Below are 27451 nucleotides of genomic sequence, written 5' to 3'. Positions count from 1 at the left end.
TCCAAAGTACTCTGTCAACAATGATTAAATTCTGTATTTTACATCAAAGACCTTATATTGCATAAAATAAGACCAGAAATGACACATAAGCGCTTTGTAATTCCTTAAAAAGAGGAACAGCTTGTATTTGGCCTCAATGTATTCATAACTTCCAATATTTTTTAATGCCTAATTTTATTGTTACCAAAACCTCGAAACAGCACCAAAGTCTTCTTGGGGAATTGACAATATGATAATCTAAATATATAAATAACCCCCCAGTGAATTTTAATTTTTACAAATTATGAAAATTGATTCTCTGCTCACAATCAAGTCTCTACTTAAATATCAATTATTTTAAAAGGTAAACTGCAATGTGTGGTGAGACACTTGCAAGTTACCCAGTTTAATTCAACAAAAACAAAATTTTTGAAAAAGTAGAGGAAGGGTTTCATATATAGATTTTTCAGCCCAACACAAGGTCTGTACGGTTTTCATGTATAATCATCAACCAATCCTCCTCCACCTGTGAATTATTTTTGATTCCGTGCAACCCTAGTGAAAACTGCAACACATTTTTTTATCCCATTTTACCAGAAAACCAATTTTTTAAACTGTTATATATTGAATTCAAATTCCTTAATCGACATAACTTTCAAAGTTAAACATTGTTAAACATTTTTTGTTGTTTTGATCTTTTACAAATCTTTTTAAGACCAAATCACTAAATGGCATGCTAAATAATTTTAGCAAAATTTATAAACCCAAACAATATAACATGAAAAAATTATGAATTCAAAAAGAGACCTGTTATATGGATGTCAATAATCTGAGTGTACCTTCATACGATGCTGTAAAAAAATACGGCTATCGTGACTGTGAAGCCTATGTGTAGGCTTTAAAAATCATTAGGTACCCCAGTGTTGGAATGCAAACTTTTGTAGTGCTCACTGTCCACTGTGCAATTGTTGCTGAAATGATCACGTGGATACTGTTGCAATATTCACTTATCTCAAAATTGTAGTCGGTCTTGCCTCAGCCGACATCCTGATGTTTCGGAGGCTGGCTCCTTCTTCAAGGGCTTGAACGGAGGTTTGGCAGCTGGAAAGGCCAGCCAGACTAATGGAGCAAGGGAAACTCACTCCCAAGCGTCCAGGCAGACAAGGGAATGGCTGGACAAGGAATACCAACAGCTCATGGAGGAACTGGACGTGAAGCTGGTAGAGGGGGTCAGCGAGCTGACTGAGTCATGACAACCGGCTGAGAATGGTGCTACAGGTGGTCCTTAGGAAGATCCTATAGTATGCCAAAACACTACTGGGAGTCCAGAGAACTGTTCCCATGAGAAGGGGGCTGTGAAGAACCCTGAGAGATGGATCATAGAGAGCCCTGTAGATGACAACACAGACTGCCCAGGAGGAGGTAGTACCGAGAAGTTGGAAGTTGGCACTACAGAAGGTCTCAAGGAAGACCCTGTAAGGTGCCCAAACATTGCTGTGAGTCCAGAGACAGCTCCTGTGAGATGCCCAAGGAAAGGGCATGGAAAGGCAAGTGAGAGATGCCATGGAGAGCCCAGAGGGTGGCGCTACGGAGACACGAGCAAGAGTGGCAGCAGAGGAGCCAGCAACTGATGTGAGCAAATGACCAGAGTGTACAGAGGTGGAAACTCAGAGAACCCAGAGGGAGGCACTGTGGAGACTTCAGCAACTGAGGAAGCAGCGGAGCCAAGAAGAGGTTCTACATCAGAGATACCAGGTGCCAGGAAGTGGGTGCAACTTGTTATAGAGGAACCAGCACTCATGGTTCCTCAGTCAGTCCATAAAGCTCCATTGGGGTGGAACTTGAACCCAGATCAAGCAAAGGACTTAGTTAAAGGACTGGAGATGTGCACTGTGTGAATGGCACTCTGAGTGGTGGTCATGATGCTGTCAAGGGTAACCCTAAGAGATGGGGATAAGCATGTCACTAGGTCCCTGTTCCCAAACTGGTGGGAAGCCAGAGGAAGGGGAATGGGATGTCTTGGACTCTCCTAGATGGGATCCAGGAGAGAGTAGGGACACTTGCCTGATGGTTCTAAGCTGAGGGGAGAGGTATGTAAAGCAGTGCCCCTAATGTTCCCCTATTTACTTGTGCAGGACCAGGCTAGACACCTGGTTCACCTTAAATCCACTAAAGAGATAATTATCTATGAGCAGGATCCTGCTGGGCAGGTGGGGCTCAGAGGGCATAACCAGAGACTGGGGAATAAGAGCTGGGATCCAGGTGGGGATAACCAGACCAGGCCTAGGTCTCCAAGAAGAAGGCAGCTCCTATAATATAACATTGTTCAAACACTGAGATGAAGCTGAACTGTGATTATTGAGGGAAGCAGTACTGAACTGTAGGTAAAGAGAGTACTCTGTTCTGAAGGGAAGATAATCTACTGTTGTACATGTGTGAAGCTGTAATAAAGACATACTGTTGTAAGAAAGCTGGAGTCAGACTAGTTTGTCTCCAGGCCTATGGGAATCACCGTTCGTTCCCACAGGTCATAAACGATTTGTATATTCTTCAGGGCCGGCACCTCAGGCTAGCTCTCTCATGGTCTTTGTCCCCCAGGACCTCGATCCTTTTACTATAGAGGCAAAGATTGTCTCTTTCAGGGCCTGGAGGGCTAAGGGTGGCTTGGGTGCACATCTCTCTTTGCCTCCCGGGAGTGGTGTCTCTTATTCTCCATGAGGTAGAGTTTAAAAGCCAGGCACCTGCCAGAATTGGGAGATGAATCACACAATAGTAGATTCAGCTGTATAAAGAACTCTATGTGTAAGTGTATTTTGCAACTGTCATATATTGCCACAGTATGCTTGTTGGCTTATATTGTGAAGCCCATAGAGCACCGGGCTTATCTAATCATAGGTTGCTTAAAACACTTAATATGCACCATATAGGGCTATCGACAAAAAATAAAGAATCCCGTATAAGTTGAGCGGTGGGGACGCTCAAAGAGACCTCATAATAGATGTCAACTATTTAAGCTGACATGAAAGCTTATAATGGCTCAAGCTTTTCTTTGCTTGTAATCATCGGTCTCTATGAGCATGTGATGCTCCTGCAATAGGTAGCTATCTCACGGCACAGTCAGTCTCTATTAGTACTCTGATATAGAGTCTCTAGATATACTTAACTTGCGATTTTCGTGTCCGTAGACAAACCAGTGTTGTTAGTACAAGTGTAATCCGACGCTGTTCCGACACGGCGTGTTTCGGAGGAAACCCTCCTTCCTCAGGGGCTCGGATGTCACTAATGCCGGTTTTTCACATTGCTGCAATAAAGTAAATATAGACAAGACAGTGCCAAGATACCCGCCAATTTTAGGCTAGCATGAAGGATGGAAGAAAGCACTTACTTCGTGGAAGGCAAGTTATGCGGCTGTATTATAGCGTCTCAAATGGTTCTGTAAAGCAAAGTGTGCAGGTTGATAAAATATCCACTTTATGTTGAAATGAACAAAGAAATACCTTGTCCCCATAGAATACTGACTTCCAGTGATGCTGAACTAGCATTCATGGAGCCGTGCAAGACGTCTGTCAGCGGCCGGCGCGATGCAAACGCTGGCTTTTAAAGGGGAAAAGGGCGCCAAAACAGTGTCTAAGTCCTGAAATGGGCATATACGTCACTGACGGGCGCCATTTTAGATCTGAACTATCCAAAAAAAGGGAAGTGACGTCATCGGACGCCATCTTGTAAATTTCTCGACTTCAGGATACCCCCACATCTATCCATATATGGGCTTATGCGTCACTAAGAACGCCATCTTGGCTGAAGAGGGATCGGTGATAACATAAAATCCCAAAAAAGATACAGTTAAATCAAAGTGTACCACTCGATCCTTTCATTTAGACCATGTGGTTCCACAGATTTGAGGCGGTGTATCCACTGTTGTTCTTTCAAATTTAAGATTGAAATTCTGTCCCCACCTCGCCATGATTGTACAACCTGCTCTATAATTAACCATTTAAGCTGTTCAAACGTGTGTTGATGAGTAACACAGTGTTGCACCATGGGAGCCTTGAGGTCCTGGTTCTTGATCCGACTTTTATGTTCAATGAGGCATATAGGGCTATATCATAAGTGCAGACACTGTTCAGTATGCAATGACTAATGAATGCACTTATCTCAATCCACACGACAGTAGATAGTATGTGCAGTCTTGAAGTATATCCTCCGACACCACAGTGTTTCAGAGTTTATTACTCCTTCTTCAGGTGACGAGAAACTGTCAGAGCAATTCTGCGTGGAAAACAAATAGAAAGCTCTTATAAAATGCCAATGGCTAATATATTACAATGACGCTAGACTTGGAAGTCAAACTTACGGTATGGCTGTATTACAATCAGTCCATTAGCTAGAAACAGCATCTGCTTATGCGCTGAAAAATGATAGTACAAGGAGGATTATAATAAATATTGTGCTTCAATGATATTATAATAAGAGCTACTATCCAGCGTTTCGAGTACTTACGTGCGCTATCAAAGTGCAGCCTGCCAGCGATCCGTTCTGCGACTGACAGCTTAAGCAAGGCAAAAACGCCGAATTTAAAGGAAATCCTCCGACTGCCAAGCAGCGTACCGGAAATGACATCTGGTGTTCCAAATACGGTGATGACCATATATAGGAAATGACGTGCGAGAGAAATTCGCCATATTAAGATGGACCATATAATTTTTATTTCTTTATTTATTTATTTATTTAAAATCTTTTCTATACTGTCTCTAAGTAGTCTACCATCGCAACGGTTTACATGATGGCACATAAATTAATGTAGGGAAAGTGTACTATCGTACTCTAACAGGTGCCGTCAAAGGTTTGGTTACAATAAATCATTAAAGATAAGAAAAAAAAATTGTTTAGTGAAATAGGTCATGACCGGGTGTACCAGGAAGGTACAGTTTACGGGTAAAATTCACTAATTATAGTGTTACAAATAATTTTTAAAGTGATGTATAAGGTCAATGACGTCAGAATCGCGGCCATTTTGAAGGTGATTCCTCTTTGAAAACAAATCCATTTATGGAGAATGACGTAGTGATCGCAGCCATCTTGAAAGTGCCGGTCAAACAAGAGAGAACCACTCTACTTTTTCATTCAGCCATAGAGGTTCCACGGAACCCAATCTAAAAATCCATTGGTTTTCTTTATAATTCAACAAGGAGGATCTATCCCCCCCTCTCCAATGTGGAGGGATGTGTTCAAGAATAATCCACTTAAAATCTTCGAATGAATGTGCTTGTGAGATACAATGTTGTACCACTGGTGCTTTTATATCTTTATTGTTAATCCTGCTTCGATGTTCAGTGAGTCTTGTGCGAATTCTATGCTTGGTTCGTCCTACATAGATTTTTTCACACGGGCATTGCAGTGTGAAATGGCTCAATCAAGTCAACTCCAACCTCAAGTTCAGTCTCACCTACAATCTGAAACAATTATCCTTTCTTGATATACAAATTATGAAAAATGATCAGGGCATCAGCACAACCTTATTAGGAAAACAACTGATAGGAACAATTATCTTCGTTTCAAGAGTCACTATCCTCGTCATTTTAAAGAAGGACTACCAGTTGGCCAATTTTTCTGGATCCGGAGATCGTGCTCTGACATTAAAGAGTTTCACAAGCAAGCTGATCAATTACGTGGCAGATTTTTGGACAGAGGGTATCCGACTCATGTCATCCAAAGAGCATATAAGAGGGCCACCTTTTCTGATAGGGAGCAATTACTGCAGTATAAACAAAAAAATGAAGCTCCAATTTAATCTGTGTTTTACAGTATACAGACTTCACATCTCAAATTAAAGCAGCCATTTTAAACAATTGGCACGTATTAAGTCCAAACTCCATTTTTTCGTGACCCTCCTATGTTTGCATACTCACGTGGCACAAATATCAAACAAAGGGTTGTTCGGGCAGCCCTACAAGTTAGCTCCCATTCACAACAAGTTGGACAAATACCATGTGGCAATTGTTCATTTTGCTCCTCAGCACATGTTGGTACACAATGGAAAGATCCCCACTCCGCATTCAAATCACAATGCCCGTGTGAAAAAATCTATGTAGGGCGAACCAAGCGTAGAATTCGCACAAGACTCACTGAACATCGAAGCAGGATTAACAATAAAGATATAAAAGCAACAGTGGTACAACATTGTATCTCAAAAGCACATTCATTCGAAGATTTTAAGTGGATTATTCTTGAACACATCCCTCCACATTGGAGAGGGGGGGATAGATCCTCCTTGTTGAATTATAAAGAAAACCAATGGATTTTTAGATTGGGTTCTGTGGAACCTCTAGGGCTGAATGAAAAAGTAGAGTGGTTCTCTCTTGTTTGACCGGCACTTTCAAGATGGCTGCAATCACTACGTCATTCTCCATAAATGGATTTGTTTTCAAAGAGGAATCACCTTCAAAATGGGCGCGATTCTGACGTCATTGACCTTATATGGTCCATCTTAATATGGCGAATTTCTCTCACACGTCATTTCCTATATATGGTCATCACCGTATTTGAACACCAGACGTCATGTCCGGTACGCTGCTTGGCAGTTGGAGGATTTCCTTTAAATTCGGCGTTTTTGCCGCGCTTAAGCTGTCAGTCGCAGAACGGATCGCTGGCAGGCTGCACTTTGATAGCGCACGTAAGTACTCGCACTGCTGGACAGTAGCTCTTATTATAATATCATCGGAGCACAATATTTATTATAATCCTCCTTGTACTAACATTTTTCAGCGCATAAGCAGATGCTGTTTCTAGCTAATGGACTGATTGTAATACAGCCATACCATAGGTTTGACTTCCAAGTCTAGCGTCATTGTAATATATTAGCCATTGGCATTTTATAAGAGCTCTCTATTTGTTTTCCACGCAGAATTGCTCTGACAGTTTCTCATCACCTGGAGTTCCCTGAAGAAGGAGTAATAAACTCCGAAACACTGTGGTGTCGGAGGATATACTTCAGGACTTCACATACTATCTACTGTCGTGTGGATTGAGATAAGTGCATTCATTAGTCATTGCATACTGAACAGTGTCTGCACTTACGATATAGCCCTATATGGTGCATATTAAGTTTTTTAAGCAACCTATGATTAGATAAGCCCGGTACTCTATGGGCTTCACAATATAAGCCAACAAGCATACTGTGGCAATATATGACGGTTGCAAAATACACTTACACATAGAGTTCTTTATACAGCTGAATCTACTATTGTGTGATTTGTTTCTATTTTTCAGTATTCGATGGGGGAAAGGCTGATGTGCACGGAGCAGGAGAGAGACCTTGGGGTGATAGTGTCTAATGATATGAAGTCTGCGAAACAATGCGACAAGGCGATAGCAAGAGCCAGAAGAATGCTGGGCTGCATAGAGAGAGGAATATCGAGTAAGAAAAGGGAAGTGATTATCCCCTTGTACAGGTCCTTGGTGAGGCCTCACCTGGAGTACTGTGTTCAGTTCTGGAGACTGTATCTACAAAGAGACAGAGACAAGATGGAAGCGGTACAGAGAAGGGCGACCAGGAAGGTGGAGGGTCTTCATCTGATGACATACGAGGAGAGATTGAAGAATCTAAATATGTACTCCCTGGAGGAAAGGAGGAGCAGGGGTGATATGATTCAGACCTTCAGATACTTGAAAAACTTTAATGATCCAAAGACAACGACAAACCTTTTCCATCAGAAAAAAATCAGCAGAACCAGAGGTCACGAGTTGAGGCTCCAGGGAGGAAGACTAAGAATCAGTGTCAGGAAGTATTTCTTCACGGAAAGGGTGGTGGATGCCTGGAACGCCCTTCCGGAGGAAGTGGTGAAGTCTAAAACTGTGAAGGACTTCAAAGGGGCGTGGGATAAACACTGTGGATCCATCAAGTCTAGAGGGCGTGAATAAAGAGGAGGCAGCAAAACACTGCACGGAGCGGCAGTAGCCACAGAGGCATTCATGGAGCGGGATGCCAGTGGTTGGAGTTCCACCTTCACGGAGCGGAAGGATGGAGGGCTGCCATCTCCAAAAAAAAAAAAAAAACCCAACAAAAAAACCCCCCAAAAAAACAGGGGTGGGTAAGAGTATGGGGCAGGGGTGTGGCCTACTTGTTACAGCAGTTGCTACCCCTAATTGAGCTGGATGTTCACTTGGATGCAGATACGGCACTGCTCTCTACATTGGTGATGGGGTGGAGGGAAAATGTGGTGGGGTGGAGGGGAATTAGGGCTGGAGGGTACTGGAAGCCAATAGTAACAGGTGGGAGAGAGAAAAAGGGAAATAAAAAAATGGATAAAGTGCGTAGCCTGCTGGGCAGACTGGATGGGCCGTTTGGTCTTCTTCTGCCATCATTTCTATGTTTCTATGTTTCTATAAGCTTTGTTTTGGGTCAATTTTTGAATGGAATTGGGAGATGTGCATACAAGTCAGGCTCACATGCACCCACCAAATTTTAAAAGCCGCCCAGAAGCTCACGTTATCTCCCACTACTCACACATCTCACTTGATTTTAAAAAGGGGCGTGGTCTGGGTGGGGCATGGGCATTTCAGAGCATGCGTAGATACTTTCACGCCCCAGCACGCGTCCTGGTTCACTGCCGCATAAGTTTACCTCTGCTATGGAAAAGGTGCAAGCTGGAGAGAACTGCTTAAATTCTTCCCGGGGGGGGGGGGGGGGGTGGCCATTCCAGCACCCATAAAGGGAGGGGCTGCATTTGAATGGTAACTTATCCCATTCACCCACCTGCTCTGTTATAGCTACACTAAGGGTTCACCCGGGGCTTAATGGTAGAGACCCGACGGTCTGTTATATTCCCATGACGAGAAAGTCCCTGCCTCCCTCTCGCTGGTCCAAGAAGACAGAGGCCAGATCTAGAAGTTCTTGCCTTCTTCAAAAGCCCTAGGGGTCAAAGGAAAAATCAGTATGTAGCCTGACTTTTAGGAATCTCGTGCTGTGCCCAGTGCTGTTCAGGATAAATCCCTAGCATTACAGGGTAAATTGCCATGTGATAGCAGCTATTATCTGCATAAAGAATCATAAAACACTAGAGGAAAGACTAAAGAGGTTAGGACTTTTCAGCTTGGAGAAGAGACGGCTGAGGGGGGATATGATAGGTGTTTAAAATCATGAGAGGTCTAGAACGGGTAGATGTGAATCGGTTTTTTACTCTTTCGGATAATAGAAAGACTAGGGGGCACTCCATGAAGTTAGCATGTGGCACATTTAAAACTAATCGGAGAAGTTCTTTTTTACTCAACGCACAACTGGAATTTGTTGCCAGAGGATGTGGTTAGTGCAGTTAGTATAGCTGTGTTTAAAAAAGGATTGGATAAGTTCTTGGAGGAGAAGTCCATTACCTGCTATTAATTAAGTTGACTTAGAAAATAGCCACTGCTATTACTAGCAGTGGTAACATGGAATAGACTTAGTTTTTGGGTACTTGCCAGGTTCTTATGGCCTGGATTGGCCATTGTTGGACACAGGATGCTGGGCTTGACGGACCCTTGGTCTGACCCAGTATGGCATGTTCTTATGTTGGAATGAATCACTAGAGGGCACGTAGTCCATCCCCCACTATTGCTACTACAGCTAGTCATTATTTCCATAGACATTCACAGAGCTAGTCAAGACAAATAGTCTAAATTATGCCAGTTAGATCTTCGTCTAATCTTCTTTTTAAAACTTCCCAATTATGGATATTCCATTACCTCCCAGGTTAACTTGTTCCAACTGCCTTTACGATTAGAAAGTTCTTCCTAGCAGCCAGCCAAAGTCTCTCCTGCTGCAATTTAAGCCCATTACTCCTTGACTGATAGCTATCTGTCTAACTAATTGTTGCTTCACAAATGCTCAGATTTAACCAAGTAAGGAAGTATTAGAAAAGACTTGATTGCACTACCTCCTGTGTATTCAAATATTTCTCATGCGTGTTCCTTAGCAATATCCTGAAAACCCGACTTGCTGTGTGTGGGGGGGGGGGGGGGTATAGGACCGGTTTGAGCATCCCTGGTCTAGAAGATAATTAGCAGACTGTGCTGATATGGGGCATCTGCAATGCTCATCCACCTGTGGAAAATGAGCCTATCGGAGATTTTAATTTTTTTTTTTTTTGCAAAACATGACATTTTTTATTTGGTGTCTGGAATTAGATAGCATTGCTGGCATATAGCCTCATTTCCAAATGACTCTTCATCAATTTCCCCTGGCACATTGTGATAAATTATTGTATTTGTAGTTATTGCTGGAAACTTCACCAGACTACGTCTGCTCTGGATATTCTGCATCTCATCAGGGAGACATTTTGGCCGATGTATTATTAAAGCACATTTCCAGTTGCTTTAGAGGTCCAGTCTTCAGCTTCCAGTAAATGAAGTGCATCCTCTGATGTGTAGTTTATAAGCTGGATGCTCTGATTCAAGAAGATAGTTTTCAAGAGTCGATCAGTGTGTCTGCAAGAAACCATTTAGAATGGCTTTTAAAGGTATTGTTCTCTGCAGAAAAAATCAAGAGAAAAATGTGCAAATTCTACACATATTCTATCATTCAAATAGCAGGCTACAAAAAAGAAATACTAAGTACAAGAATAATCTACAGCAAAAGTAAAAATGTAATAACCTGTACTACTTACCTATGCATATTTTGTACACATTGTAGAGACAATCTTTTTGGGCTCTCGCTAGTTAATGTTTATGCTGTACTTAAAGGGGCAGATTTTCAAAGGGGTACGCACGTAAGATATGCGCGTATCCCCCGAAAACCTGCCCCAAGTTCCCCGTGCGTGCGCTGAGTCTATGTTGAATAGGCTCGGCGGCGCGCACAAGCCCTGGGACGAGCGTAAGTCCTGGGGCTTTCCCCGGGGGGGCGTGTCGGGGGCGAGTCGGGGGGCATGTCATGGCGGCACGTCGTCCAGGGGCGGGGCCACGGGCGTGGTTCCAGCCCGGGGGCGTTATGGGGGTGTGGCCTAGTCCTCCAAAACTGCTCCTGGGCTGGGGAATTGCGCGGCCGGCGTGCGCGAGTTACACCTGCCTCAGGCAGGTGTAACTTTTCAAACAAAGGTAGGGGGGGTTTAGATAGGGCTGGGGGAGTGGGTTAGGTAGGGGAAGGGAGGGGAAGGGAGGGGAAGGTGCGGGGGGGTGAAAGGAAAGTTCCCTCTGAGGCCGCTCCGATTTCGGAGCGGCCTCGGAGGGAACGGAGGCAGGCTGCGTGGCTCGGGGCGTGCAGGCTGCCGATTTTGCACAGCCTTGCGTGCACTGACCCCGGATTTCATGGGTTTTCCTATCGTTTCGGGGATCCCCCTGAAGCGCGACGAAATAGGAAATATTGTCTATATTTCCTATTTTGTTGCAAACGAATGCACATGCCTAGTTTTATGTGATTTGGAGTGAGGAAAGGCACACAAAGATGAGATTGATGCACTCTCTCCCTAGCTGCTATCGTTAGGTTGAGAGTACACTGTACAAATCTCATCTTTGTGTACCTTTCCTCACTCCAAATCACATCAAATCTTCACTGATGTTTACTGTACTGTTCGTACCTCTGACTGTGCATGTAAAACTGCCCCCAAAACCTAGGCCACCTCCAAAATCTCACCTCGAGTTACTAATTGCCCCTCCTACAGTGGTATAAAAGTTGAGTAATAGGTGAGCCTCCCCAGAGGTGTTCTCTCTCTCTCTCTCCCTCTCTCTCTCTCTTCCCCCCCCCCCATCTCCCCACTTCACTGCCCCTCCTGCCTGGAACAGGATTTGCAATTTTTAGCACAAATCCTGTTTTGGACATATGTACAGCATAATGCCAGGAAAAAAGGTGTAGTTAAAAAGGAGGAGTTTGGGTAGATTTATGAAAACGGGAGTTTAACGTTGCGTATGATAGCATAACACACGTTATCGCATACTTAAACGCCAGAAATAAGTTATTTCTGGCGTTTAAGTATGCGATAACGTGTGTTATGCTATCATACGCAACGTTAAACTCCCGTTTTCATAAATCTACCCAAACTCCTCCTTTTTGAATACATTTTTAGAATTTGCATACACATCTCATGATGCATTATTTATTGCATGCGTTATGACCTCAACACCTGCGATAAGGCCCTAACGTGATTTGATGAATGATCCTGTAAGTTAGGTCCCTAAATTAGGTACCTATTTTCAGCTGAATTTAGAGTTCTAAATTTTCAGATCAAAATTCAAATACATTTAGGAGCCTTAAACTTTGGGTCCTAAATTTAGGACTGCTGTTCATTTTCCTAGATTTCAGATCCTAAATTAGATGCATGCTTCTGAAAATCAATGCTAAGCATGCAGCTTTATTTCTTCTCCCTAACTCTGTCCTGTAGCCATTCAGTTTTTAGGACCCTAAATTTAAAAACCTGATGAAATTAGGATCCTAAATTTAGGCACTCAGCCCTAGTAAACTTTCAAAAGGATCAATATATGAGCCTAACTACCAAAGTAAAGCCTTTGAAAATTTACCCCACAATGAACAAATCAATCACAAAAAAAAGGGACATACAAAATCAAGGAAGCATAAAAGTTAAATGATTTCTAAGAAAACGACTGCTTAAATAGCCATGCTTTATGCAATTTCCTGTATTGCAGAATGTTACCTATGTTTCTGAGTTCTAAAGGAGGAGAATTCTAGGGCCTAGGAATGCAGAAAGATTTTTCAATCGCATCAAATAACTTCATCTTGGCTGGAGCCTCAAGTAAACATTGAGCAGACAAATGTAGTAATAGTGCACTGGACAAGAACACAGGTATAAAGGAGCAATTTCATTTAGCATCCTAAAAACTAAAATGAGCAACATAAATTTATTCTAAAAGCAACTGAGCCTGAATATAAGGACTTCAAGGCTGGGGTAATGTACTATCTACAGGTGAGTCCTAGTGTGTCGTAGTTAGTTGGCAAAAGGGGAAACATACATGCGATGAATTACAATAACCTAGCCTAGCCAACATCAAAGCCCTGTATTAAAGTAGCCAGATTGGCGCTTTAATAGAACAAATATTATGCAACTGATGGAGATGAAAGCAAGAAACGTTTACATTAACAGTGTGACTACAAAATGTCAACTATAAATTTAAAAGAACTCCCAGAGTTCTTACGTCCTCACCTGGAGAAACTAATCTATCTTTAATAAGCACCTGAAGGGAAAGACAATTCAAAGTTGGGTATAATATCCAAAGGGCCTCAAATAATTCAATACTGACTATCATCAGCAACATAATTTAGAACTCTGTTTTTGACAACATCACATAATAAGTGATGATAGATTTTTTTTTTTTTTTAAAGAGTGGGTGAAATTACAGAGCCCTACGGAATGCCAATATGTAAATTCTATGGATCTGAACATTTATACCCATTTGAACTCAAACTCTATCTTGAACAAAAGATTTAAATCAGTTTAGATAACATTTAAACCTAGATTTAGACCCGTAAATTAGATGCCTAATGCTGAAAATGTGTGCTAAGCTCCTAACTTTTTTCCCTACCCCAACTCTGTCCCTGTATCTGTCCACTTTCTAGGCACCTAAATTTAATTTTTAGGGGGCTCAGCCCTAAGCAGTTTTCAAAAGGGTGAATTTAGGATCCTAACTCCCAAGGTTAGACATGTAAAAATTGGCCTCTTTCAGTTTAATTGTTTTTCAGAAATAAGCAAGTGCTTGTCTGATTTTTTTTTTCTGTATGTCTCATAGTTTTACAGGAGATTCCAAGCTAGCCTCTAGCATGCGGTATGTGGAAACACAATCCATGCAGATTGGAGCTTCTTATATGATACAGTTCAATCTGGTGATGGGTTGTGGCCAAGACTTCACACCTCATATGGACAACCAAGTGAAGTTAGAGTATTCTACAAATCACGGCCTCACATGGCACTTGGTCCAGGAGGTAAGACTGATTAAGATATTATTGTAACATTCACCTTTCTACTACTCAGGCATGAATTCGTATTGTATACAAGGAAGTATTTTATCTAACCCTTCCCCTAAAACAAAAAACATCTGAAATTTTGAATTACAGATTGTAGAAGAGGAAATTACGTCTGCCTTCATAATCAATAAAAAAAACCCTTTTGATTGCAAGTCAAAGCTGGAATTTGCTAGTTCAGCTTGCTCTTTTTGCATATATACAGATTTTAAACTGGATTCTGTGGATCTGAATAAATTCTGTATGTGAAAAATAAATGAACTTGGAGTCATACTTGTCATACATGAGAAATCAATTGGCCTTAGTTTCAGGTGCCCTTGTTTTACGCTATCCCCAGCGGTGTGCTGATGACTGAGCACCTAACACTGTAGCCTGCAGCCTAATCACTCTTCTCATGCAGCCAGGTGTTGCCACAATAAAAGAACAATGGGGGTATTGCAGATTATTGGCACGATAAAGAATGACAATTTGACCAAAAATTTGAACATTTGAAACTGTTTGTTGAGTGTTGCAAGCCAATATTTCATGCAGTCACCAAAGGCTCTGCTTGAGGATAAATATGAGATATTATTTATTCCATTTTCTTCCTTAAAGATCCATAAAATTGGTCAGCCAAGCAATTCCTACCAAATTTTAATTTGTATTTGGAGATTCCATTCACCTTTTCCTTTTAAAGAAAGCACCTCAAAATGAGATTCATATTTTCTCTTTCGGATTGTAGATATTTTTGTTTATATATCTGGACGGATGGACAGACTGAATGGGTCATATGGTCTTTTTCTGCCATCATGTGTGTATGTTTCTACCAGTTGGCTCCATTTATTCAGAGTGGAAGCTGAGCCAGCCTGAAATGGCCTGCCAGCAGAGATGGTGGAGGACAGTACTTTTAGTGGATTTTGAGCATTCTTGGGATGGATGTGAAGGGAAGGCAATGAGAAAAGGGTTGCAAAGCCAAGTAAAAGACAAGACTGGGGGAAGTTGTCATTGACATTGCAAATGGGAATTTATATGCTCATCTAGCCAAAGTGGAAGTATTTCAACTGGGCAGACTGAATGGATCAATTTGGTCTTTATCTGCTGTTATCTACTATGTTACTATTTACTGTGAGACTGACAGAGTAAGAGGAAATTAGGAAGAGAAAGTCAGAGGCAAAGATAGGAGATTTCAAAAGGGAGGAAATTCTGATAGAAAATAAGGAACACTGAGGAAGAGGGGAGATAAGACTGGAAAGACGGGAGGGCTGTCCTGATGACTCAGTGGCAATGGGGCTCAGTGGCAATCGGTCCAATGGGCTTTGGAGGGAGCCCTGGTGCACAGCCTCCAGCCAGGGACTCTTGCTGCAGGGCCTGAACTGAAGTAAGCTGGGAGGGGGAAACTCCCTGGGTTGTGGTGGATGATGGCTCCCAGTGCCAGATCCCAGCTCCAGTTCCAGCTAAGCTGGAAGACCAAAGGAGCAGGAGGAGACCAAAGATCAAAAACAAATGTAAAGAAAGGAAAAGAAAACAACTGAGAGCAGGAGATAAGAAACGAAGGAAGAAAAGAATATCGAGAGAGAGATAATTAAGATAAAGATTGAATTAGGAACTAAAAAAAAGAGGAAAAAGAGACAAATGGGGAAATCAGGTTGAAGAAGAAAAGGGAAATCAGGTTGAAGAAGAAAAGTGGGATATTAAAGACTGGCATTTGAGACAGGAATAGAAGGCGAGACGTTTCATATGAGATGAACAGAGAAAGGTAGGCAGAGGAAGAAGTTAGTATAAATGAGTGGGTGATAGAGAGTTTTACAAGAAAGAGAGCACGTATTTAAATGGGTCAGGGACCTGCCAGTCTCCTATAGTTCCAGGAGAAAAGCTGGAGACAGTAGAGCCATTCCAGCTTCCCACTGCTGCCCAGAGATGAAGAGGGAAGGAAGAACAGGTTGTAGGTTGTAGGTTGCAGCACTAATGAGCTTCTGTTGCTTTTCTAAGATGAAGAGCTGGTGAAAAATGGGAGTATCTTGAATCCTATTGCTGGCAGTATGTTGATAATGTGTTGGGATGGTCCATGACAGAGTAGGTACTGCCCTGAAGTGGAGGAGTAGCCTAGTGGTTAGAGCAGTGGCCTGAGATCCAGGGAAGCCAGGGTTCAGCTCCTGCTAACATTCCTTGTGACATTACCTCAGGTACAAACCTAGACTGTAAGCCCTCTGGGGAGATGGAAATACCTCATGTACCTAAATGTAACTTGCCTTGAGCTAACAATGAAAAGAGGTTAGGACTTTTCAGCTTGGAGAAGAGACGACTGAGGGGGGATATGATAGAGGTGTTTAAAATCATGAGAGGTCTAGAACGGGTAGATGTGAATCGGTTATTTACTCTTTCGGATAATAGAAAGACTAGGGGGCACTCCATGAAGTTAGCATGGGGCACATTTAAAACTAATCGGAGAAAGTTCTTTTTTACTCAACGCACAATTAAACTCTGGAATTTGTTGCCAGAGGATGTGGTTAGTGCAGTTAGTATAGCTGTGTTTAAAAAAGGATTGGATAAGTTCTTGGAGGAGAAGTCCATTACCTGCTATTAAGTTCACTTAGAGAATAGCCACTGCCATTAGCAATGGTAACATGGAATAGACTTAGTTTTTGGGTACTTGCCAGGTTCTTGTGGCCTGGATTGGCCTCTGTTGGAAACAGGATGCTGGGCTTGATGGACCCTTGGTCTGACCCAGCATGGCATGTTCTTATGTTCTTAGGTATGTGCTAAATATAAAATAAATAAAAATAGTTCATCAAACTAGGTAAAGGTAATCTATATGCAGGAAAAAGATAGGATACAATTTTTATTACTAGACTTATTTGGTGGAAATAAAATGCAGAGTGATAAAAAGGGATGTAAATTGACCAAAATGTTTTTTGGGTAGGTGTGTGCAGAGGCTTTGTTTCTTTTGCTTTGTTGGTGAGTCAGCTTATGCCATTTTGGAATATGGCACTGGAGGGCAGGAGCAACAGGAGCTCCCTTCTGCCCTTATTGACATCACAGATGGAGTAAGAGGCAGGGGAAGGTTATCTAGGAGGTGGGGGATGGAGAAAGGGCTCCAGGTGTGTTTTTCTTTATTATTTAAGGTGCAGATCAGCTGGGCTTTTTTTGGTTTCTTGGTGGGGGCAGGGATGCATTATTTTAAAACAAAACAAAAAGAATAAATATTTATTTTTCTTTTGTTTTGATTTAAAAACGAAAGGAAACAAAATAGGAAATTTCATTAGAATTTCCTATTTCATTTCCAACAAAAGCACACTGTATAAAAATAATATTTATTTGTAGAATTTTTTTATGCATCACCGTGAGCAATTTATGGAACTGTCGGTTTAATATTTTTTTCAAGTGCTAACACTCCTCTTCCTCTCACCCTCGGATCCCACCCAAATATTTGATACTAGGTCATTTCGCTTGCTTTTCCAATATTAGTTTAAAAATCCCACCTCTGTCCCTAAACTAAAAAATTGAGTTTCAAGTTAAATATTATAAGAACACAATTTTCCATTAGTTTTGAATAAATTGAGGAAATAAATGCATTGAATGTATGTTACAGCCTAATCTAAAGCATTCAAGATGAAGCTCCATTTACTTTATGTCATTGGAACTAAGGAAGGGATGCTCTATACTATAACCAATTACTGTTCCATGTATCACAAAGAAACCTGTAAGTTCCTCCTGATGTGGTTTTTGTCTTCCTTTGCAACAGTAACTAGGATGAAGCAAAAGGTCAAACTAGATGGTTGGTGACCTTCATCTAATTTGGATTAACTTTGTAACTATGCATTTGCTATCATAAATATTCTTCTTAAATATGTGGACTGCTCTTAGTGTACATGGTGAAATACAATTTAGATATTTTGTTTTACCCAAAAGTTGGTGGGTCACACAAGATTTGTCTAAGCCCATAAAAACCACCAGCATCTTAACTATTTATAAAATGACAATAATAGACATCTCTTGACTCGATGGGCTCCCCGATATGTAAGAGCCAGAAAGAATTTCCTTCTAACTCAGGATCATTCAACATCTACTGAATGCAACAGTTCATGAATTTAGGCATAGTGTATGCCATTGCATAAACATGCTTTGTTTCGATCGACACTGTCTCATGGCAAGAACATCAGCTTGAAATATTAAAAAAAAAATAAAATAAAATAAAAGCACTGGACACATTTAAAGTATATTAAAAAAATTAAAGGTTGGAGGTGGATTAAAATGATTAAATGATTAAAATTAAAGGTTGGAGGTGGATTAAAATGATAAAAAAAGTTGAAGCACATTACCAACAGGTGGTGCTCACTGAATTGCATATGAAATTTTCCACTCCTTCCTTAACAATTATTTTATAGAAAGACGTGTTTGTTATTTACTGGGTATTGATTTAAACGCATGTAGATTCTTGGGAATCATGGTGATGTAATATTTAATCAGTATAAATCAAGTCAAAATTATTTTTGAAGGAGGTGATAACTATTGAGGTATTTTGAATTGCATAAACATTGGCATTTGTATTGTTTTTTGTTTTAATTGTAGCCACCATCCTTTGTGGTTAACATTGTTATCTTCCTGGTTCCTTTATACATCTTCAACTCCTCTTTCCTCTTCACTAAAAACATTTAAAACACTGGTAAAACCTTTCATTCCTTTCTCAATAGCATCACCAAAGTCCATCTCTTCCATTATAAACATGCTTCCAAATTTTATATATTCACTGATCACCTCCTACTTAGACTACTATGACCTGCTTCTTACATGTCTCCCATTGAACCATCAGTTTTCACTACATGCAGTCTATTCAAAATTCATTTGCACAATTATTCTTCCTCCAATTTTGTTACAACCATATAACCACGCTTCTCAAGTCACTACATTGGCTCCCCATGCTCTTTTGCCTTCAGATCAAGCTCCTCCTACTTACCAACAAGGGCACTTACACTACAGTGCCTCATTACCTCTTCTTTCTTATCTCCATCTAAACCCCTTGTGACCTCCATTCATTGGTTAGGTTGCTCTTCTCTGTGTCCTCCTCTTCCATCACCAATTCATTCTATGTACATCTTATAGTGCTATAGTAATAAATAGTAGTAGTTCTAGTAGGAGGAAGAACCTCTCTCTGTCCACTTATTCACATTTAGATCCCCTATGCCCAAACGTGATTCAGTTCCTGGTTCTTTTTCTTTTGTCTTTGGCAAACCTGATCTTTTGAATGTGTTTTATTAAGGAATGCCTTCCAAGTATGCCTAGCTGTCAAGAGTTCACATCAGCAAGCATCTACCATTCCAGTGAGTTCACACAATGGAGAAGAATCACAGTTCTCTTGCCACAAAAAACTTGGTAAGCAAAAGAGATTATGCTCTTTAGTAATCACTATCTTCACCTTCTGTTATGCAGCATGTTTTTCTTCAGTGATGATATACTAAAAATATTGAATATCTCAGTGGCAGAGCACAGCACTGCCATGCAGAGTGCCTAGGTTTGATTCTGCTAAGTTGGCCAGGACAGGGGGATGCTGTGGAGACAGCATTCAGAGCTACTTGGAAAGGGAGCTCCCAGTCATTGAACAACAGCAGCACCTACTGGCTGGACTTAAAGCCCAGGACTGCAGGAGCCTTGGTGAATGGCCCCTGGCCAATAATTGTCATTGCAATGACTGGGCTAAGAGAACTGGAAGTAGATATAAAATGAGAGAAAAATCATTGGAGAGTTGTGGATGCAGGCTCATGGAGCTGGTTTCCGCTTGTAGACCCAACTAAGGTGACAGACCAAAATGGCCCAAAAGAAATGTGAATACTGCTTTTGTTTAAAAACATCATGCTGTGTTGGTGTGATAGCTGCCAATCAATTGGCACTTTTACAATACGTTCTGATTAGTACTTGCTGACAGTTTTAATAGGGAAATTGGCACATTCTGTTTCAAATGGAAGTCCTTAGTGCGTCAGTTTTCAGAGATTTGGTTCAGTGGTATTTGATATAATTGAGAGAAAATTATTGAAAATATCTAACAAATTATTATTCAGACTTTTAATTAAACTCTATTAACTAAAAAAAATACTTTGAATTTTTAAACCAGTTTGTTTCATAGGGAGGGCAATTTTCAAAGCTTTTTCTGCAGTAAACAGCTGTTTACCCACAGAGAAAGGGCTGGCAGAAAACTGCCCCGTTAATGCTGGTGAAATTACTCGTGTTGGTCACAGCACGGGAACACATGGTCAAAAAGAGGCAGGGCTAGTTTGGGGGGGGGAGGGAGTGTGCATGCTACACTTTTCATTTCGAAAACCCTTTGCCTACTTTCCTGCAGGTACATTTACATCTGAGTCAAAACAGGTGCAAATATTGCACACCGGTGTAACGGATACGGGATGTGCCGGCCCTTAGTGCTGTGGTGCAATTGCTGCAGCCTCAAGGGCGAGCCCCCCCCCAGGCCCATGCCAGCAGCTGGCAAATGCGCCCCTGTAGTGAGGCAGTCTGGAGGTTCACCTTTGCCAGCCGCCTCCTCTGCAGGTTGGGCCCTTGGGATTCTAGCGGCTGGCAGGACTTAGGTGGGTTCCCCAGGGCAGTGGTGGCGGCTACACACCAGAGACAAGGTAGACAGCAGGGCTATGGAAGTCAGAGAAGAGCCAAGGTCAGGGGCAGGCAGTGAGCAAGAGCAGTCGGGTCCAGACTAGAGATCGGGGACCAGGTGGCAAGCAAGTGTGGCGAGGTCCAGGCAAGAGGGCAAGTCCAGAGCAGCAAGCCAAGAGAGACGTGGACACACAGGAGACCACTGAGGACGGGAACAAGGAAGATAAGCTAGCTTATCAGGTAACAAGATGAGGATGGGTTGGAAGAAAGACAAGACTGAACTGGAAGGCTGGAAGACGAGGCAAAGTTGGAAGAAGGAACAAAGAACAGGAATGCTGCCAACAACCACAAGGGAATGCAGGAGACCTGTTGCAGAGGTGATGTATGGATGTCCAAAAGGCCTTTTTAAGGGATGAAGCCTGTGAAGTCATCCAAGGGCACCGCGACCTGTTTTCTGCTGTGGGCCCTTTAAATCTGTGCTGCCGACACATGCGCAAGCCTAAGGAGATTGGGTGTCTGTGCTGCGCGAGTGAGGCCTGCTGTTACAGCATTCAGGGGTGAGCGCACCTGCTCGTGGGGATGTCCTGCAAGCCGGCAAACATAACAGCTGGGAATGGTGCTTTATTTCTGCAGCCGCTCTGATTTTCAAAGGGAAATCCTGCACAGGGTTTCCCTTTAAAAATGGGCTTACAGGTTCATGAATTGTCTGAAAATTGCCCCATAAACGTTACTCCAAATTATGTGGTTGTGCTATTTTAAGTTTCTAAGTTTTGTAGTTTTCAAGAAAACTAGGTATCAAGCCTTCTGTAAATGGGTGCAGCCATAACTCTGAGTTTCCTGAACTTTTTATACAGTACTCATCTCAGACCCGTAGGGGTGAATTTTCAAAACTTGACGTGCGTAAAAATGCGCATATACATCTGTAAGTAACCTTTAATCGCACATTTCTTATTTTATGAAAGTTACAAATATGCGTGTGCTTTCACTTTCCCGCGCACCTATACTTGTGTGAAAAAGGGGCAATCTAGGGGCATTCCAGAGAAGGGCCAACACTTATGCACGTAAGTTGCTATTTTGAAAGATACTTATGTGCATACAATTTCAAACCTACTTGCTTATTTTTACACTTCCTAATTATCTGGGGCAAATGATATTGAACGTGATTATTGTGTAGTACTGACTGGATGGGAGGTCCAAGTGAACTGGCGGGAGATCAGGCTGAAGAACCAGAAAGGTCTCGATGAGCTGGGTGAAATATTGGACTAGTTGGTAAACTGGTTAATTTCATTTATGCACAAATGATTTAAAATTGACTGACTTATGTGCGTATATCGGGACTTACACAACTAAGTCCTACTTTACTTTTGTGTGTAAAATATGCACACGTATATTTTTAAAATAGGGATGAAAAGTATATGCATTCAATATATGGTTTCAATACATTGCATGCATTTGCAGGTAAACATAGTTGTGCACATATGTTGCAGGATAAAAATAAGCATATTTTATAACACGTGTAGGTTATAAATACTATGGTGAAACTGCAAAGCACTTATAAGCCGCTGTGCATAGTTTGAAAGTTATTCTCATTGTATTGCATTCTTTCTGTGAAATACAATTTTTATGTGAACTAAGAATTTTAACTGTTTTTAAAATTTGAACTGAAAGGATTAGCAGTGGCCTTTTTACTGTGATTTTCTATTAGCTTGTTACAGAATCTCAATAAATTGAAAATATTAGGGCATCGTCAGAGCCAATGACATTGGTCCTTAATACACCCTATCATGCTAGGTGTGGCCTGTTTCATGTTTGCTACTACAGCAAGTAAATAAAAATTGGAGTTTATGAAAATGATCATTCTCAATGATAGTTAATCCAGAGATCAGCCAATAAAATAACAAACCCCCTTCCATAACCTGGATTAGTCACCCAATATTGGAATGTATTGGATTACGATCACAGATTGCAATAGTAAGAACTGGGAAAGACAGGTTATGCATGACAAAATCCCCAATATGACTAGCTCCCCCCCCCCCCTCCCGTGGCTAGCCAGAAGTTAGGAGGAGTCCCTTTTCCCTTGGACTGCCCTGGACCTGGACAATTGACCAGTGTGACACTAACCAATAAACTGCAGGCATAAGTATCCCGCCTGTAACATGACATACATCATTGTACCATTGAAACAGGAGAAAATCAGGGGCCAATGAAATATAGCCATTCAGAATTGTGCAACGGAAGTTAATTACTTAAATGAACAGTCACCAATTAATGCATGAATGAAAAAAGCTGTTAGACTGTAAAATCTTTGGAGGTAATTTTAAAAGGCATTACGCGTTGTTCCGGGTTCAGACCAAGCAGACTGGCATTCTGCCCAGGGGCTCTGACCTGGGAGGGGCTAATCTCACTGAGGTCTACACTGGGGGTTACCTGAGGGGCTTATTGTCTGCGTGCACACAGGACTACCTCGGGGGCTTACCCAATATAATCACACATAATTACTGGGATCATACCTGGGGACTTGAACCCAGGAGCTTATTCCCTACACAAACTTTGATTCAGTGCATCACTGTTCCAGGTACTTAGGAAAGTAAGTTTATTTGAGCAATAGGAGGACAGAAACAAATAAAATGAGATCATACAGAAGTAATGGTAGATAATACAATTGCTACATATATATATAAAGCTTACATGTTTCCAAAGGATCAGCTGTGCTATCACGTCCAGAAGCGCGCTCTCCCTCTCTCTCTAGCTGTTATTACTCCTTATACACTAAATGCTTGGGAAAAGCAGCGATGTTCCCTCTCTCAAGTTCTTATCAATCTCAAGCGCAGCTGTGTGGCCTTCACTCTCTCTCAGGCTTTAGTTTAAGTTAATTGCTTGCTTTCTCATCATAGGCCTACTGGAATAACTAAAATAAACAGACTCTTGCCTGTTGGTAAACATTTCACAGTGCAAAACAGTAAATAGGAGTTCACTCAGAGGTTGGTCTGTGGCCTTCAAACTAGTCTGTGTCTGGGTGGGAACTCAATCCATGCAGCGTAACCTCTACATAAATAACAAAAAATGACTCCAACATGCATGTCTATGTAACACACTATTGTAGTAATTTTAAAAAGCCATTTATTCATGTAAAGTACACTTGCACATGAATATCCTATGGACAATTCAAATGGCATATATTTTAACAATTTTAAAAAGCCTACTTACACGTGCATTGACACATGCAAAACCCAGTTTTAAGGGTATAAATGCTTTTGAAAAGCAAGCCCTATGTGTTCCTGTTACACTCAGGGGAGTGACAGGTCCTTCTCTTTGATGGAACAATATCTCCTCAGTGAGATCAAGCAGTACAATAAGGAGTAGATTTTTTAAAAGTACGCCCGTGCATACTTTTGTTTGCGCACCAGGTGCAAACGCTGGATTTTAATAGATATGCACATAGCCGCGCGTATCCTTTAAAATCCGGGGTTGGCACGCACAAGGCATGAGCAGGCAATCACTCTCAGGCCCCCCGCTGGACCACCATGGACTTTGGGTGAGTTCGGGGGGGGTCGGGAGGGTGGGGGGCTTTATATTTAAATAAATCGGAAGGGTTGGGGTGGGTTTTGTATTATTTTTAAAAAAAAATTTTCCGAAAAAAAAAAAAAATGCCAATCCTGGGGGTGGACCGAAATGGCCCACCCCCATTCCAAAAACGAGCCAAAAAAAAAGTACCTCTAATAAAATATGCAATATGCAAATAGAGGCTACATATACACATATATGCTAATTTTTACGTGTGTATGGTTTTGAAAATTCACAACCCTGTATGCAAATATGAACAATCAAAAATTTCTTACATTTATTTAGAAATATAGTTTGAGGGACTACTATTAAAAATATTAAATTAGTGCATCTGCTCTCAGAAATTGCATTGTATACGAACTGAACATTTGTTACACTGATGAAAATTAATTTCAGTTTTATGAGGACTCATTTACATAAGAGCAGGCCTTAATGAGATACAAAACAGCTGTCAGTTGCTAACTTCATAAGCAAATCAACACCTAATGACTGAATGAGTATTTCACGATAATTGGATAAATGTAATTAAAGGAGCTGAATGCGATTATATCGGCATGTGATTTGCAGAGGAGAGGGTGTTGGTATTAGGTTTCCTTAGTATGAAAGGAACATTTATTTTATATGAAAGTATAGATTGAATTCGATTAAATAAGTTAAATAAGTTTTCTGTGATTTGATTCCTCTGAGATCACCCAGGAATTTCTTTACCTTGTTCCAAGAGTCATAGCATGATCAGAATCTGTGTCCCATCAATATTATCCAGTTGAATAGGCATCTAGAGACATAAGATTTCAATTCAATGCTTTGTTTCCAAAAAATCTGGATATAAACTTCAAGAATCAAATTGTTTGGCAAATGTTATGATTTCTTGTAATCTAGGAATTACATGGTTTTACAGCTCTGTGACATTGCTTTCGTGCTTTGCAGTCCAAGTATCAGGCAGATGATGCAATGAGTACCCAGGAGAGCAATTTTTTTTTATCAGCCTGAATGCAGCCAACCCAGTCTTCTTTTTTCTTGATTTTTTTTTAACATTTAACTGTTCTGTTTTAAACTGGTAATTGCAATTTTAATATTATAATAATATATTTAAGCTCTTTGTTGCCTGAGGAATGGCTTTGGGGATGCAGACCAGTTTCAACCACAAATTTGGCTTGCAGATGACCTTGCTTATTGCCAGAAGCTTGCGCATGTAGCAGCCCTGATAACAATGTGTCATGTAGCATGTATTTCCCATTGCATTCCCTCCAGTCATTTGTCTCTGATTTAGATCTAGATGCACTAAGCACTTTTTCCATCAACCCACAAAAACTGGTAAAAAGCTGTTAGTGCACCTGGACCTAAGTTTTCTGCTGCAGGCCGACACCTGCTAGCTGTTTGTGTTGACACCAGGGTCAGATTTAAGATTTTGGCACCAATAGGCAGGACCATAGGGTGAGGTCAGGACACCAGGGAGCTAAGACAGCAGGGATTTCACCACTGGAGATGGCAAGGCAGGGGATGGTTGTGTGGCCAGAATGGTGCCTCTTTGGTGGCAGTGGCACATGGCCTTAAAGTAAGTGGGAGAAGGTTCCTCTTAGACCCGGGTAATTGGTATCTTCAAAATCTGATGCCCTAATCAATTGCCTACGTTGCCCATGCCTAAATCTGGGCCTGCTTGACACATTTGAATTATATTGGAGAAGATGGAAGAGGGGCAGTAAGTAAATCCACGGCTCTAGCACTAAACATTCAAAAGGGAAACTTTGATAAACTGAGAAATATAGTTAAAAAAAAAAAACCTGAAAGGTACAGCCAAAAAGTCTAAGAGTGTGCAACAGGCATGGACATTGTTAAAAATTCCATCCTAGAAGCACAGGCCGAATGTATTCCATGCATTAAGAAAGGTGGAAGAAAGGTCACACAATTGCTGGCATGGTTAAAATGTGAGGTGAAAGAGGATATTTTAGCCAAAAGATCTTCATTCAAAAATTGAAAGAAGAATCCATGAGAAGAAAATAAGATAAAGCATAAGCATTGGCAAAATAAATATAAGATATTGATAAGATAGGCTAAAAGAGAATCTGAAAAGAAGTTGGCCGAAGAGATAAAAACTCATAATAAAATTTTTCTTAATAATAAAGGGGTTAAAGGGGCACTTGAAATACCTGGAAAGTATTAGAATATAAGACTTATCTGTAAACAGGGCTCTCTGTAGACAGCAGGATGAATCAGCCATACTTAATATTTATTTATTTATTTATTTATTTGAAATACTTATAACCCGCCTATATTAACACAGTCAAGCTAGGCAGATCACAGAAAAAACATCTAAACATTATATAAACAACAATAAACAAATGAAACTAAATTTACATACAGACTTCAGTACTTGCCTGCCTCTCTGAAGATTCAACTATTATGCTAAAGTTTAAGCTCTGGATGAGACTGAGCAGCTTACGAAGCAGAGCACACGTGCGAGAAGTCCCGCATATGCTCAGTAATGCTTTTACTGAGCTCTGAGAGCTGGGTCCTTGTCAGCATTGTCAAATGACATCAACATGCCTAATGGCTGATTTATCCTATTGTCTATGGAGAACCTGGTCTACAGATAAGTGCATTTGCTTTCTGATGGTATCTTTTGGGTGGGATTGGAAAATAACAAGTTATTTTACAAAGAAATCTACCCACATATATAAAGCAGGTTCAAAAGATCTTAAATGTTTGTACCATCAGCAAGGTTCAAAGAGAAAGTATGTACAAACATCACTTTGAAACCTAGGGCAAAATCTGTAGGTAAAAATGCACCCATGCAATTCTAAGTGAAGGTCGTCTATGAATTCACAGGAGGGCTTAATTTTGCTTCCCCCAGATGTGCAGTGCATCTGAGCCATGCTAGGATGTGAATTTTTGTTTGTTTATTTGTAAAAGAATTCCCTGCTGGAAATTTTTTCCCAAATTCTGAATTTGGGTGAATCAAGCTTGCTGATATGATTCAAGGAGGGTAAACAGGATTGTTCATGATTAGAAACTTCTGTCTTCCTGTTCGTTTGGTCTTTGATCTACAGTATGGACAGCCACACATGGCTGCAATTACAATAATCATTCTGTTGGTTTCAAGGTCCAGTGCTACACGTTTCCGGTGGAGTCAGCGATATTATACAGCTCAAGATGAGTGGGCATTGGACAATATTTATATTGGACAACAGTGCCCAAATATGTGTAATGGACAGGGCTGGTGTGATCATGGACAATGCAGGTAACAAGTACCTTAATACATGTTTTAGACACCAGTTTACATTTCACTAAACTAAAGGTTTCAGGAAAAATATAGCCAAACCATTGGATAGTATGCTGTTCTAGCATTTTGTGTGTCTACCAGTCTGTTTTCAGTACTAACTAAAGAAATTATGA

General features: G+C 41.1%; 1 protein-coding gene across 1 annotated transcript in view; it reads left to right on the top strand.

The window, feature by feature from the left end:
• Positions 1 to 27451, top strand: part of RELN (reelin) — a 699179-nt gene that overhangs the window by 443282 nt on the left and 228446 nt on the right. Inside the window, exons 21-23 of the mRNA XM_029615599.1 lie at positions 13687 to 13879; positions 19155 to 19267; positions 27159 to 27296. Of these exons, the coding sequence (XP_029471459.1) occupies positions 13687 to 13879; positions 19155 to 19267; positions 27159 to 27296 (444 nt within the window). The remainder of the gene's footprint in view (positions 1 to 13686; positions 13880 to 19154; positions 19268 to 27158; positions 27297 to 27451) is intronic.

The sequence above is a fragment of the Rhinatrema bivittatum genome, chromosome 9, assembly GCF_901001135.1.
Source record: "Rhinatrema bivittatum chromosome 9, aRhiBiv1.1, whole genome shotgun sequence".
In the NCBI taxonomy this organism is placed as follows: domain Eukaryota; kingdom Metazoa; phylum Chordata; class Amphibia; order Gymnophiona; family Rhinatrematidae; genus Rhinatrema; species Rhinatrema bivittatum.
Note: the sequence above shows the minus strand (reverse complement) of the source record. Positions and strands in the feature narration are given on the sequence as shown.